Source organism: Pygocentrus nattereri, chromosome 7, assembly GCF_015220715.1.
Source record: "Pygocentrus nattereri isolate fPygNat1 chromosome 7, fPygNat1.pri, whole genome shotgun sequence".
Classification (NCBI taxonomy): Eukaryota; Metazoa; Chordata; class Actinopteri; order Characiformes; family Serrasalmidae; genus Pygocentrus; species Pygocentrus nattereri.
Window position 1 is genome coordinate 32,127,231 of NC_051217.1, and position 12,691 is coordinate 32,139,921.

Genomic DNA, 12,691 nt, shown 5'->3' on the forward strand with positions numbered 1-12,691 from the left:
AAAAGCCAGTATTCCTCATGGTATTGGTGTGCATTAGTGCACATGACATGGATGACTTACACATCTGTGATGGCACCATTAATGCTAAACAACAGACACGTGTTGGCAACATATGCAGCCATCCAGACGACATCTTTTTAAGGGAGGGCTTTGCTTATTTCAGCAAGACAATGCCAAACCATATTCTGCATGTATTACAACAGCATGGCTCCATATTAAAAGGGTCCGGGTGCTAAACTGGCCTGCCTGCAGTCCAGACCCGGCAAAGGAAACCCTGAACTGTTGAGCAGCTGAAATCCTTTACCAAGCAAGCATGTGCACTGTCTGGAGAACCGTGAGGACCTATCAAGTACCACTGTTATTACAAGAACGCTTTTTGCTAACAGAGTATAAATCAAGACATATCCATCAGGGATACGAGGGACGTAAGCATGACACTTGATTGACCAGATGCAGTTTGTTCCACCACTTTGAAACAAGAAGCAAAGATGTTACTGCAAGACAAAATAATCCCTACTTCCCTCATAGGAAAGAAGAAAACCCCACAGAATTACACAAGGGTAATTACCAAAGAACTGCACTTCTATCACTCTATCACTACAAACTCTTACTAAAACAGCATATTAGCAACAGTTTGGAAATGACTATTACACACAAAACAAGAAAATGTTCAGATTTCAGCAGTTTATTATAAAAAGGAATGACAAACATACAAAAGATAACACTATGCACTCCTTAACATAAAACTCAAAAAACCCAGCTTTTCAGCAAAATCGAGATTTAATTAAGAGTAAAATTACAACACAGTTGAGGAAGAGACAAAAACTAGATGTCAAAAAAACAAACAAAAAACCCTTATAATGAAGTCTGAAAATGGACATGTCGATTCCTTCTAGTGACAGGGTGGTTATTCATGGTCACTTTTTCTCGGCCTCTTGTCCTCTCATCCGTTCGGGCTGCACTCACAGAGACAGCCATACAAGCTATGTGCCTATCAGTTGTAGATGAAGTTAAACCTGTTTGAGGGAAGGGGGTTTGAGGGGAGTTATAAATACATGGAAGTATTTAACCACAACTAATCTGACCTATTAAAAACCCTACCGGAAACTGCTCTCTCTTTCAGTTTGACTTCAATTATGATAAATACAAAAGACCTAAAAACGACCTGATCACTAATTAAACATCTCCAAAAAGTGACATCACACTGACTTACATACACAGTGTACTACAATGATGATGAGCAATCATTTGTCATGGATTTTAACCTGATTTCTCACCTGCTGAGGAGCTGAGGGAGGCTGGATATGATGGGCCCATATCCAGGAGCATTGTCATAAAGCTCAAACATCCTGTGACATCCTATATGAATAAAAATAATGCATGGCCATGGCATATTATCTCGTGGGAATGAGATCCTAATGCATGGCCACAACTTAGTAAGACGTGGGAAAAGTTTCTAACTAACATTAGCTAACCAGCTGACAAGCCAACTAGTTTATCCCATAGAATATATGGTTTAACTCTCTTCATAGTGAGTGCAAGAGTGTGAATAAGCAAGAGGGATAGAAATAACAGCTCTTAATATTTTTGTTATTAGATTTATGTTCAGTATTTGGAAACAATGACACCAATATTTGTCACATATAGTTGTTTACAGTAAGTAAAAATCAGTGAAAAGGACACGGCTGAAGTTGCTTCGTATTCCCCAGATACTTTCAGAGATTCAGCTTTATGCAAAAAGGTCATAACAGTTCTTGTAACCTGAGGTTAATTAAATGAATGTATGTATTACTAATCACACGAAGAGAGGCAGAGAAAGAAGCCGCCCTATTAAGTCTTGGTCATGCATTACTTTTATTTATACAGGATGTCACCAGAGGGGCTCCGTACCCTCGTGACTTTTTAGTGTTTGAAAGTTTCTTGTTGCAGATTAAACGTACCAGGAAACCAGCTGAGTGCTTATAAATGCAAATGAGAAAATGTTTACAGTGGCGGTGTGGACACTGATGACCCGGCATGCTCCCCTGTGGGACGTGCACGTGTTTAGCCTTTTGCCACTTTGACTAGTTTATTATTAGTGAGCTGTTTCAATATCTCCAGCTAATATGGCTTATCTAGTGTTTTGGTTATAGTTATTTTCACCTGTCTGTCAATTTATTATTGGATTTATGTTAGCTGACGTCACTGTACTCTCATAGATGTAAAAGTTTTTTCCACAAATCATTTGCATCATTTTTTTTAGTTTGGACTCCCACACTGTTGTGTGTTCAGCTCTCCAGCAAACCTGGACACATCCTTGAATTTTAGCCGTGGTGACTATAACAAAGATAAAGTGACACACCCTTCTGGGGTGAGCTGAAGTTGAACGCCTGTATTTCTGAGGTTAGAAACTGTTCGAAAGGCAATAGTGGAACTTTTTACCCATCGTTTATGCGCTTCTGTTTTTATTCGGGTCATGGCAAAATGTTAAGCATAAATGAAATAAAACACAGCTGGCCCACGGATTTGCTAAGATTTTTTATATGGCTTTTAGTGGTTGAGTTTAACACCCCTGCTCTGTAGAAACCTATTCGTTTGGAGTGCCCTATAAACCCAGAAGCCTTTACTGAATGGTAGTTCTGTCCACTACAAAATCCCTAGAAGTGACCCTCATTAGTCCTGCAATGGGGAAATTCCTCCTCCACATTCAATCCATCCATGTAGTGAAACATACACACTAGTGAGCACACACACACACACACACACACACACTAGGGGGCTTTGAGCACCCTTGCCCGGAGCTGTGGGCAGCCCTATCCGCCTGGGGAGCAGTTACGGGTTAGATGCCATGCTCAAGGGCACTTAGTCACATACTGATGGTTCAGGGGATCTAACTGGCGCACTTCTGGTCACAAGACTGGTTCCCTAACCTCCAGCCCATGACTGCCCCAAGTGTCACTAAAAGACAACAAACACCAACGTGCTAACGTTTGTCGTTAAGAGTGTTTACAAAAAGGGTCCATAAGCTAAATGGACTAGCGTGAATGATACACCATTTGGGTTTGCTGGCGTTCGCTGGGTCTGTGTGCTAATCTGGCCTCAATGAGCCGCTGATGCCATCAGTGCAGCCTTGACATACAGCTCTAAAAGAGTATATGTGTTTCTTACTGTAAGAAGAAGAGAAAGCAGGTCAGGCAGGAGATGATTCAGTTCATCTAAAGTCAAAGCCAAACAACTTTGCTTCTTGGTGAGTGAAGGTGACATCTGATGTGCACAGAGCCTGAAACAGTTGGAAAGGCTTGGTGTTGCAGCCAGTGACATTGAGGTCAAAGACCTGAAGCCTTCTAGAGTGCTCACCCTTCCTAAGCCGATTAAGCAGAGAATAAACTGTCATGTTCTCTCTACGTACTTTTATTTTCTTCACAGTGTAAAACGCTTGATATGCACACATTTAACCGCACACATCAATTACATTATATATTAATGCGCTGTTTTCTTCAGTGTAGTCAAATACTAGTCAGCCTGCTGACTGAATGTACAATCTCATTTCCAAAAAAGTTGTGATGCTGTGCAAAATGTAAATAAAAACAAAATGCAATGATATGCCAATCATTTAAACCCTATATTTCATTGAAAATAGTACAAAGACAGCATATCAAATGTTGAAACTGAGAAACTTTGTGGGTTTTTTTTTTTTTTTAAATATAAGCCCATTTTGAATTTAATGCCAACAACACGTTCCAAAACAGTTGGGATGGGGGCAACAAAGGGCTGGTAAAATTGTGTAATCCTAAAAACACCTGGTGGTTAACTGGCAACAGGTCAGTAACATGATTGGGTATAAAAAGATCAGAGTCTTTCAGGAGTAAGTGGGGGGTTCACCATTCTGTGAAAGACTGCATAGGCAAATAGTGCAACAATTCAAGAATAAAGTTTCTCAACATAAAATAGAAAAGAACTTTTATTTTTTATTGTCTACGGTACATATCATTATCGTATCTATTTGCTGGCCATGATGTTTGGGCCCTCAGGTGGCACTGCATTAAAAAGACATGATTATCCAATGGAAATCACTGCATGGGCTCAGGGACACTTCGAAAAATCAATGTACATAAATAGGATCCAGAAACACCGCCGCCTTCTCTGGGCCCAAGCTCATTTAAAATTGACTGGGGTGAAGTGGAAAAGTGTCTTGTGGTACAATGACTTTTTGGAAGTCACAGACACTGTGTCCTCCGGGCTACAGACCACTCAGCTCATCAGTGCACAGTTCAAAAGCCAGTATTCCTCATGGTGTTGGTGTGCATTAGTGCACATGACATGGATGACTTACACATCTGTGATGGCACCATTAATGCTAAACAACAGACACGTGTTGGCAACATATGCAGCCATCCAGACGACATCTTTTTAAGGGAGGGCTTTGCTTATTTCAGCAAGACAATGCCAAACCATATTCTGCATGTATTACAACAGCATGGCTCCATATTAAAAAGGTCCGGGTGCTAAACTGGCCTGCCTGCAGTCCAGACCCGGCAAAGGAAACCCTGAACCGTTGAGCAGCTGAAATCCTTTACCAAGGAAGCATGGGAAAACATTTCACTTTCATAACTACAGCAGGGTCTCCTCAGTTCCCAAACGCTTAGCTGTGATGAACAGGTGATGAAACACAGTGGTAAATGTGACCCTGTCGCTTTTTTGGAATGTTTTGTTGGCATCAAATTCAAAATGGGCATATATTTTTCAAAAAACAATAACATTCCTCAGTTTCAGAGGATGTAAAATAATTGCATGTCATTTTTTCAATGTTTTCCTTATTATTAATACCATGGTGAATCTAAACACACTTATTTTAAAATGAGTCCACTGAAAAAGTGCATTGTTCTGTACTAAAGAACAAGAAGCAGAAATCCTGCAGCAGCATGGAAGCAGTATTACTTTGAACTGCTTCTGTGCTTAAGGAGAGGCTACCATTATTGATTTAACTTTGATGGTAACTCTGAAACCAAGTGGATCGTGCTACATGACACTGGCCCCCTGGTGCTGGAGGAAGTTCGCAAATGAATGTCTCAATGCAAAGAAACAAAATAAAATTTTCTTCTCTAGCGTGGAAAACATGGTTGTATATAGCAGCAGTTTTCAAACTGGTTCTCAGGGACCCCCACAAGGTCCAGATTTTTGCTCCAACCCAACCTGCAACACATAAGGAGAAAGCAAAAACGTGCACCGTCTGGAGAACCGTGAGGACCTATCAAGTACCACTGCTATTAGCACCAAAAATCGTTCCACTGTTATTACAAGAACGCTTTTTGCTAACAGAGTATAAATCAAGATATATCCATCAGGGATACGAGGGACGTAAGCATGACACTTGATTGACCAGATGCAGTTTGTTCAAGAAGCAAAGATGTTACTGCAAGACAAAATAATCCCTACTTCCCTCATAGGAAAGAAGAAAACCCCACAGAATTACACAAGGGTAATTACCAAATAACTGCACTTCTATCACTACAAACTCTTATTAAACAGCATATTAGCAACAGTTTGGAAATGACTATTACACCCAAAACAAGAAAATTTTCAGATTTCAGCAGTTTATTATAAAAAGGAATGACAAACATACAAAAGATAACACTATGCACTCCTTAACATAAAACTCAAAAAACCCAGCTTTTCAGCAAAATGGAGATTTAATTAAGAGTAAAATTACAACACAGTTGAGGAAGAAACAAAAACTAGATGTCAAAAAAACAAACAAAAAACCCTTATAATGAAGTCTGAAAATGGACATGTCGATTCCTTCTAGTGACAGGGTGGTTATTCATGGTCACTTTTTCTCGGCCTCTTGTCCTCTCATCCGTTCGGGCTGCACTCACAGAGACAGCCATACAAGCTATGTGCCTATCAGTTGTAGATGAAGTTAAACCTGTTTGAGGGAAGGGGGTTTGAGGGGAGTTATAAATACATGGAAGTATTTAACCACAACTAATCTGACCTATTAAAAACCCTACCGGAAACTGCTCTCTCTTTCAGTTTGACTTCAATTATGGTAAATACAAAAGACCTAAAAACGACCTGATCACTAGTTAAACATCTCCAAAAAGTGACATCACACTGACTTACATACACAGTGTACTACAATGATGATGAGCAATCATTTGTCATGGATTTTAACCTGATTTCTCACCTGCTGAGGAGCTGAGGGAGGCTGGATATGATGGGCCCATATCCAGGAGCATTGTCATAAAGCTCAAACAAAGGAGCTGCTACCAACTTGTAGTTCTTTGGCACAGCAAACAAAGCTGGGGACAACAACAACAAGTTCATTTCAAAAGGAATTATTTAATATGTATGCATAGAAATTTAGAGAAATCCTGTTAGAGGCCTTACCTTTCTCCTGTAGCTGTACCAAGAAAAGTTTCTTATGTTCCTTGGGCTTTGTGATGTGCGCTGGAATGTAAGGGTACTAACAGACAAACAAAAGTGACCATCTTAATTTGTGAGTCCAACACATTTTGTGAGAGCATCAAAATTAGGCTCTGACGAAGTGCATAGTGTGTAACTGAGACAACCAACCTGGGGTGGTTCAAAATTGGGTCTCCACCAGTTTCCAATGCAGTCATCAATCACCCAGTCTTGCTTCACTCCATCCTGACGGCCCAAAATCTGGCCAAAGCAATTATCAGTGAAGCTTGAAATCTTAGTGTAATACTTTAAATCAACAGTTGAATGCCCTAATGCTAAATGATAAATATATTATAATATAATATTAAATTTTAGGCTGTTTTCACACCTGGTTTATCAGTTAAGTATATCATTAGTCACTTAACCCCTCAACTGCTCTGTTGTCTAAATTGAGAAGACATGCCTGCAACAATTTCAGAAGATTATAAACACATCAACAGTAACATGCACATTATTTGGCAACTGAAAATTACATTCCCGTCTCTATTTCAGTTGCATGATATCGACAAAATGGTTCACTACATGACGTGTCTACATAATGCAATGGTGAAATGCCATTTACTTCTTGCATTTACTACTAAATGCATCGGTGAACCCATCATGTGCTTGATGTGGTTAGAGACTAATTTGCATGAACAACAGTTCATTTGCATTTTCTGCAAAATGTGATACTTCAATAATAAACAGAATAATAAACAGATTTGGAGGGAGCGCACTCCCAGGGGAGTGTTAGTTCACCTTTCTTTTTTACTTTCGATACTAATGATTGTGTTAGCATGGACACAAACCAGCACTTGATAAAATTTTCTGATGACACAGTTTTACTTAGTCTGTTAACAAAAACCTCTAACCCAAACACTTATCGTATAGCTGTAGAAAATCTTGTGGCCTGGTGCGAGGTACATAAACTCAAGATTAACACAAATAAGACTGTGGAAATGCTGGTGGACCCTCGAACAGTTGGAAACTCTGACCCTGTGTCCATTCATGGTCAAACCATTGAGCAAGTGAGCTCATTTAAATATCTTGGAGTTTATATAGACTGTGATCTGAGTTGGAAAACACAGGTGACCAAGGTGTGCTCTAGGATCCATCAGCGCCTTCATTTTCTGCGCAGACTCAAATTATTTGGTGTCTGTAAAAACATCATGTTAATATTCTACAGAGCTGCTATTGAATCAATTTTAAGATATGGTATTACAAGTTGGTTTGGCAGTTTAACAGTTAAATCAAAGACACAATTAAATAGCCTAGTTAAGATAGCAGGGAAAATAATGGGCATTCCTGCCCCTCTTGGCCCTCAGGAGCTGTGGCAGCAGTCTATAATTAGGCAGGTTAGGAATATTGTATCTGATAGTACACATGCGCTCTATCAGGAGTACCAGCTCATGAATTCAGGCAGGAGATATAGGGTTCCCTTGTGCAGGCATAATAGGTTTAAACATTCTTTTGTTCCAATGTCAATTAAAATCCTAAATAATAATGACATCTGACTGTTATACGGTCGTATAGGGGTTGTGGGGTTGTGTAGAAGTATAAAATGTAATGTACTTTAAATTTGTAATGGGCTGTGGGGTTGTGTAGAAGTATAAAATGTAATGCACTGTAAATCTTTAATGTATTGTAATGACATGGGTTTTGGTCATTTGAAATTTTGTATGTCTGTCTGTTCTTTTGTTGTAGTGCAGTATGCCCTCATTCCAAGAAAAATGTCTCCTTTGGGAGACAAATAAAGAAACTAACTAACTAACAATCCTCTGTAACTTAGACTTTTGAGATTGTTCCAGTTACAGAACCATAAAAACAGATCGATATTTACTCACAAACTATCACAACTGTCTACTCTATGTTCTGCTTACCCTTTACAGCTCATTCACAACTCTGCATAAAGCATTACATTTTTTTTGTAATGTTTTGTATGCAACATACTTATTAACACCATATTACAAAACAATAACAAGAACAAGAGCAATACCTCCGTCATCAGGCGTTTTAAACCCTCCACCTCATCTTCTCCAGGGTTTAATTCTCCACCAGGGCTGAAAACAGATACAATAACAGTGAAGCACTTTAGAAAAGGTTTAGAAAGCACTTTGAAGATTTTATCACCATGAATCTCAAACTCTCTTACAGACAGTACTGGGCTGTAGTATGGCTAGAAGTAGTAAAGCTATTTGTTTAATCCTTTAAATGGTCAGGACCCACTGGCAGGTTCAACTGCATGTTCAAACACACACTTCTATAACCTAAGAACACCTCAACCAGTCTGCATTGTAGTCCATGCAGATACTGAAAAATAAGCCTCAGTATTTGATAAGCCCAGGATTTTAAGGGGTTAAGAATATTTCCCAGTATCAAGGTGGCAGTGGCCCAAGTTTTTATTCAGCACAGATGAAAATCAGAGAACTGCAGGGAAACCTGCTGATTTTGTTCTGACTTTGTTCATCTGCCCTCAGTCTGTACATGGAAATGTACACTGCTAATGTAACCCACTTAAAGAGGCTGCCAGTCAAATGGCATGAACTCAGTGCATAGTAGGTTTAGCTCACATGTAGCAATATTCATATTTCAACTTTATAACGACCTCGTAATTTAGAGGTTCTAGGGGTATTTGAGAGAAGAATGTTCACAGGACAAAACGTATCGGATTCTGAACATTTTTATTTAACACAGGGACGACAGAGACGTCTTTTTGAAAGCCCTATTCATCCTAGCTGTAGAGCAATGAAGCTTAGACCGGGAGGGTCTAAAGGTAGGCAATTTACTGTGAAACAAGTTTTAATCATTGGAGCGTCAAGGATGCCTTTGACAGTTACGTACACAACACTAATCTTTCAAAACCCTAACAAAGCCTGGAGAAGGAAGGCAGTGGCTGTAATGCATACACAGCTCAGTAAACACCTGGGTAGCTTCATCAAATAGTAATCCATGTAGCTAGGTGAGACAGAAATAAAAGAGCGGCACTGTGGATGATTAAATATAATCTTATTTAACATAAATTACGTATTAATAATATTAATATGATAGATTGTTAAACTGTCTGGTAATTAACCAAAATGAGAATGTTGAGGTGTTGCAAATCTCTGATATCTCTTGTGAACACATCTGCAAATGTGTCTCTAAAAATAATACAAAATAAAATGTAGAAATTGTGACAAAATCGATCTGGACGACCATTACGGAAAAATATACCATGTATTTTTATAAGTCAAATGAATAAAAACACATTTTTAGCACAGCAGCCTTCTGTCGCCTAGCTAAATGCTCTGCTCTTCTGGAGCACAGCAGGTAAGCCATCAAAAATCCCTATGAACTATCAGCTGGAAATCTCGCTCAATTTCAGATGCTGATCATTTTTAAAGCAATCAAATACCACTCATACTCAACACTGAACATCTGTGAGTGTGTAGTATAGAGAGTATTTACAGTTTGAAGAAGGTGGTCCCCAGCTGCAGCAGTAAAACATGGGGCAGTCTGTGTTCGTGTACTATCAGCACTCCCTCCACAGTCCGCCTCATCCCGATCTTCTCAAACTCCTCCCGCATCCGCTGGAACCTGGCGGCCACCGAGCTGTCCTTCTCATACAGCGGCTCCTTCGTGCCGAACGTGTAATTGGTCAGGGGATATCTACACGGGGCAAAAACAACGGCACGAAATAAAAACCTCGAAAGCAACACAGACCTCGTTAGCGCAGCAGCTTCTTATGCTAACAGGCTATCATTTGCTATGCTAATGCTAGCTGTACACGTCCTGCATTTAAAACAGAAAGCACGCGGCGTTCACTTCAATCTGACACGCATCGCCTGTTATGCTGGATAACCGTAGACTACACTCGGTGGTGCAGCAGCGTTATCGTTCTGGTGTTTAGGGGTTCAGAGGGTCCTCACAGGTTGATGGTTCTCTCCAGGGTGAGCGGTTTAGCCGGAGGACTGATGTATTTGTTCCCGAACTGATTCACTCCGCGCGGCCAACCGGTGGACGAGCGATTCGGAGGAACGACTGACATAGCTTAGTGGTTGAAATGTGCACTTTTTAAAACCTCTCAGCTGTTTTTTTACGATTAAAAGAAAGAAACCAAGCGTGGAGCGGGGCCGCTGGCCGGAGAAAGAAAAACAGCTTTGTGAAGACAGCGACTCTGCGGAGCTTTCCCCGGCGGCCAGCGGAAACCTAAATAAAAGTTCGAGTTCAAAATAAAAGACTCCATACTACTACTACTACTATTACTACTACTACTACTACTACTACTACTACTAATAATAATAATAATAATAATAACAATAATAATAAGAAGAAGAAGAAGAAGAAGAAAATTACGCACACACACATATATGTTTATATATTTACACGCACCAGCCACTTTATTAGGTACTAGTAACTAGTATTAGGTACTTTATTAGGTACAACCCTAACTAGGGTTGCTAGTAAAAGGTCGGACCCACTTTTGCCTTCAGAACTGCCTTAATTCTTCGTGGCATACTTGCAACAAGGTGTTGGAAACGTTCCTCAGAGATTTTGGTTGGTTATTTGAGTTACTGTTGCCTCTCTATCATCTCGAACCAGTCTGCCCATTCTCCTCTGACCTCCCACATCAACAAGGCATTTTCGTCCACACAACTGCCGCTCACTGGATATTTTCTCTTTTTCAGACCGTTCTCTGTAAACCCTAGAGCTGGTTGTGCCTGAAAATCCCAGTAGATCAGCAGTTTCTGAAATACTCAGACCAGCCCGTCTGGTACCAACAACCATGCCACGCTCAAAGTCACTTAAATCACCTTTCTTCCCCATTCTGATGCTCGGTCTGCTTAAATGCAGTGAGTTATGGCCATGTGACTGGCTGATTAGCTGTTGGTGTTAACAAGTAACTGAACAAATGTACCTAATAAAGTGGCCGGTGTGTGTGTGTGTGTGTGTGTGTGTGTGTGTGTGTGTGTGTGTGTGTGTATATATATATATATATATATATATATATATATATATATATATATATATATATATATATATATATAAGGAATTTGACCGTTTCTTTGGAAACTTTGACATTCCCGCTATGGTCTGAGTAGACTGATAAATCAATTTGATGAGCCAGTTATTAATCTCAGATGACTGAACTGCACAATCTCTTCAGTAGTGGACATGTTCATGAGTGATAAGCCTGTACTAGACTCCTGGTAGGGGGATTGTGGAAGCAGCAGTGGAGCAGGTGATGAGTATAAAAAAAATGAGATACATACAAATGATAAGCAGAATTTTTATTAAACATATTAAAAGGCAAATTACATGAAGAAAACTGTCAGCAAATAACAGCAAGGAACGGTTAGAATGAAATAATAATGACAACAGTGGAGTTTTACTATGTACTTCATCATTAGGTTTGGATCCACTGTTTTCAATAATGAACCAAAAAACATTTTTCTAATTGTTTTTTTGTTTTTGTGAGTCATGTCATTTTTGAAACACACACTACTTGAGACAAATATATCAGTACTGTTATAAATAACAGAGATGGTAAAATTCCTTACTGAAGTAAAATGCAAATTCTTAAAAGTTATTATGAAAGTAAAAGTAGCCCCTTGTAAGTGCATTTCTCAAGTCCTTCTTCAAACAGGATATTCTCTGTAATAAGGTCAAGGATGAGCAATGACCTGTGGTACAATTACTCCTTTCACAATTGAAGAACTTCATCACTATACTTCCATACTCTCTTTCATTTTCTCTGTTGCTTCTTCTGTCCCTTGCTCTCTTTTTTGGAATAAAAGACGTTGCTTCTGTAAAATGTTTGAGAGAAATTTGTACATAAATATATTAAGAGCTTATTCACCTCTCTGTTCTTGTTGTCACATTTTTTTAAGCTTTGTTGGAAATGTGCTGCTTAATTAACTTCTTGAAGGTGTCTGATGATCCCCAAAAACTTGTAGATGACACAGTCATGAAGTTATTTTGAGATTTAGAGAGTAGAATCAAATATATTTCGATATTTAAAAAAAAACTAAGTAAAATAATACCATGCAATGTGTAGCACAACAGTGGCAAAGGCACAATCACTTCTGTCATTTTTAAAATTGTGATTTCTGTGGAAAACACGTGTAACAATATTTTTTAAAAATGGGGACGATTCATAGATCAACACAAATATCAAAGCCAAGTCAACGCTTCAAACAGTTTATTGAGGAAGGATCCAGACACCTAGCTCAGTTTTTTAGCCACTTCTCTCTCTGTTCTTGGTCTGAGAGAAGTGGTTTATTAAGTG

General features: G+C 39.2%; 1 protein-coding gene across 2 annotated transcripts; it reads right to left on the reverse strand.

Moving 5' to 3' along the window:
* Positions 1 to 669: 669 nt before the first annotated feature.
* Positions 670 to 10,589, reverse strand: nudt21 (nudix hydrolase 21). Of its 2 annotated transcripts, XM_017704209.1 has the most exons (8): positions 10,332 to 10,589; positions 9,871 to 10,071; positions 8,420 to 8,483; positions 6,556 to 6,645; positions 6,370 to 6,445; positions 6,236 to 6,281; positions 1,278 to 1,346; positions 670 to 1,016 (listed from the first exon to the last, which is right to left on the reverse strand). In XM_017704209.1, the coding sequence occupies exons 1-8, from the start codon at positions 10,448 to 10,450 to the stop codon at positions 995 to 997; spliced, it is 687 nt and encodes a 228-aa protein (XP_017559698.1). In that variant the 5' UTR covers positions 10,451 to 10,589; the 3' UTR covers positions 670 to 994. The 2 variants fall into 2 exon arrangements, with proteins under 2 accessions (XP_017559698.1, XP_017559697.1); XM_017704208.1 differs by lacking the exons at positions 670 to 1,016; positions 1,278 to 1,346 and adding an exon at positions 5,557 to 5,905 and having other exon boundaries at positions 6,167 to 6,281.
* Between the last annotated feature and the right edge of the window lie 2,102 nt (positions 10,590 to 12,691).

Coding starts and splice junctions, on each gene's coding strand:
- nudt21 (XM_017704209.1), bottom strand. CDS start 10,450: ATGTCAGTCGTTCCTCCGAATCGCTCGTCCACCGGTTGGCCGCGCGGA. Junction 6,282..6,369: donor GGTACAGCTACAGGAGAAAG/GTAAGGCCTCTA, acceptor TGTTGTCCCCAG/CTTTGTTTGCTGTGCCAAAG. Junction 1,017..1,277: donor CTCCCTCAGCTCCTCAGCAG/GTGAGAAATCAG, acceptor TCCCTCAAACAG/GTTTAACTTCATCTACAACT.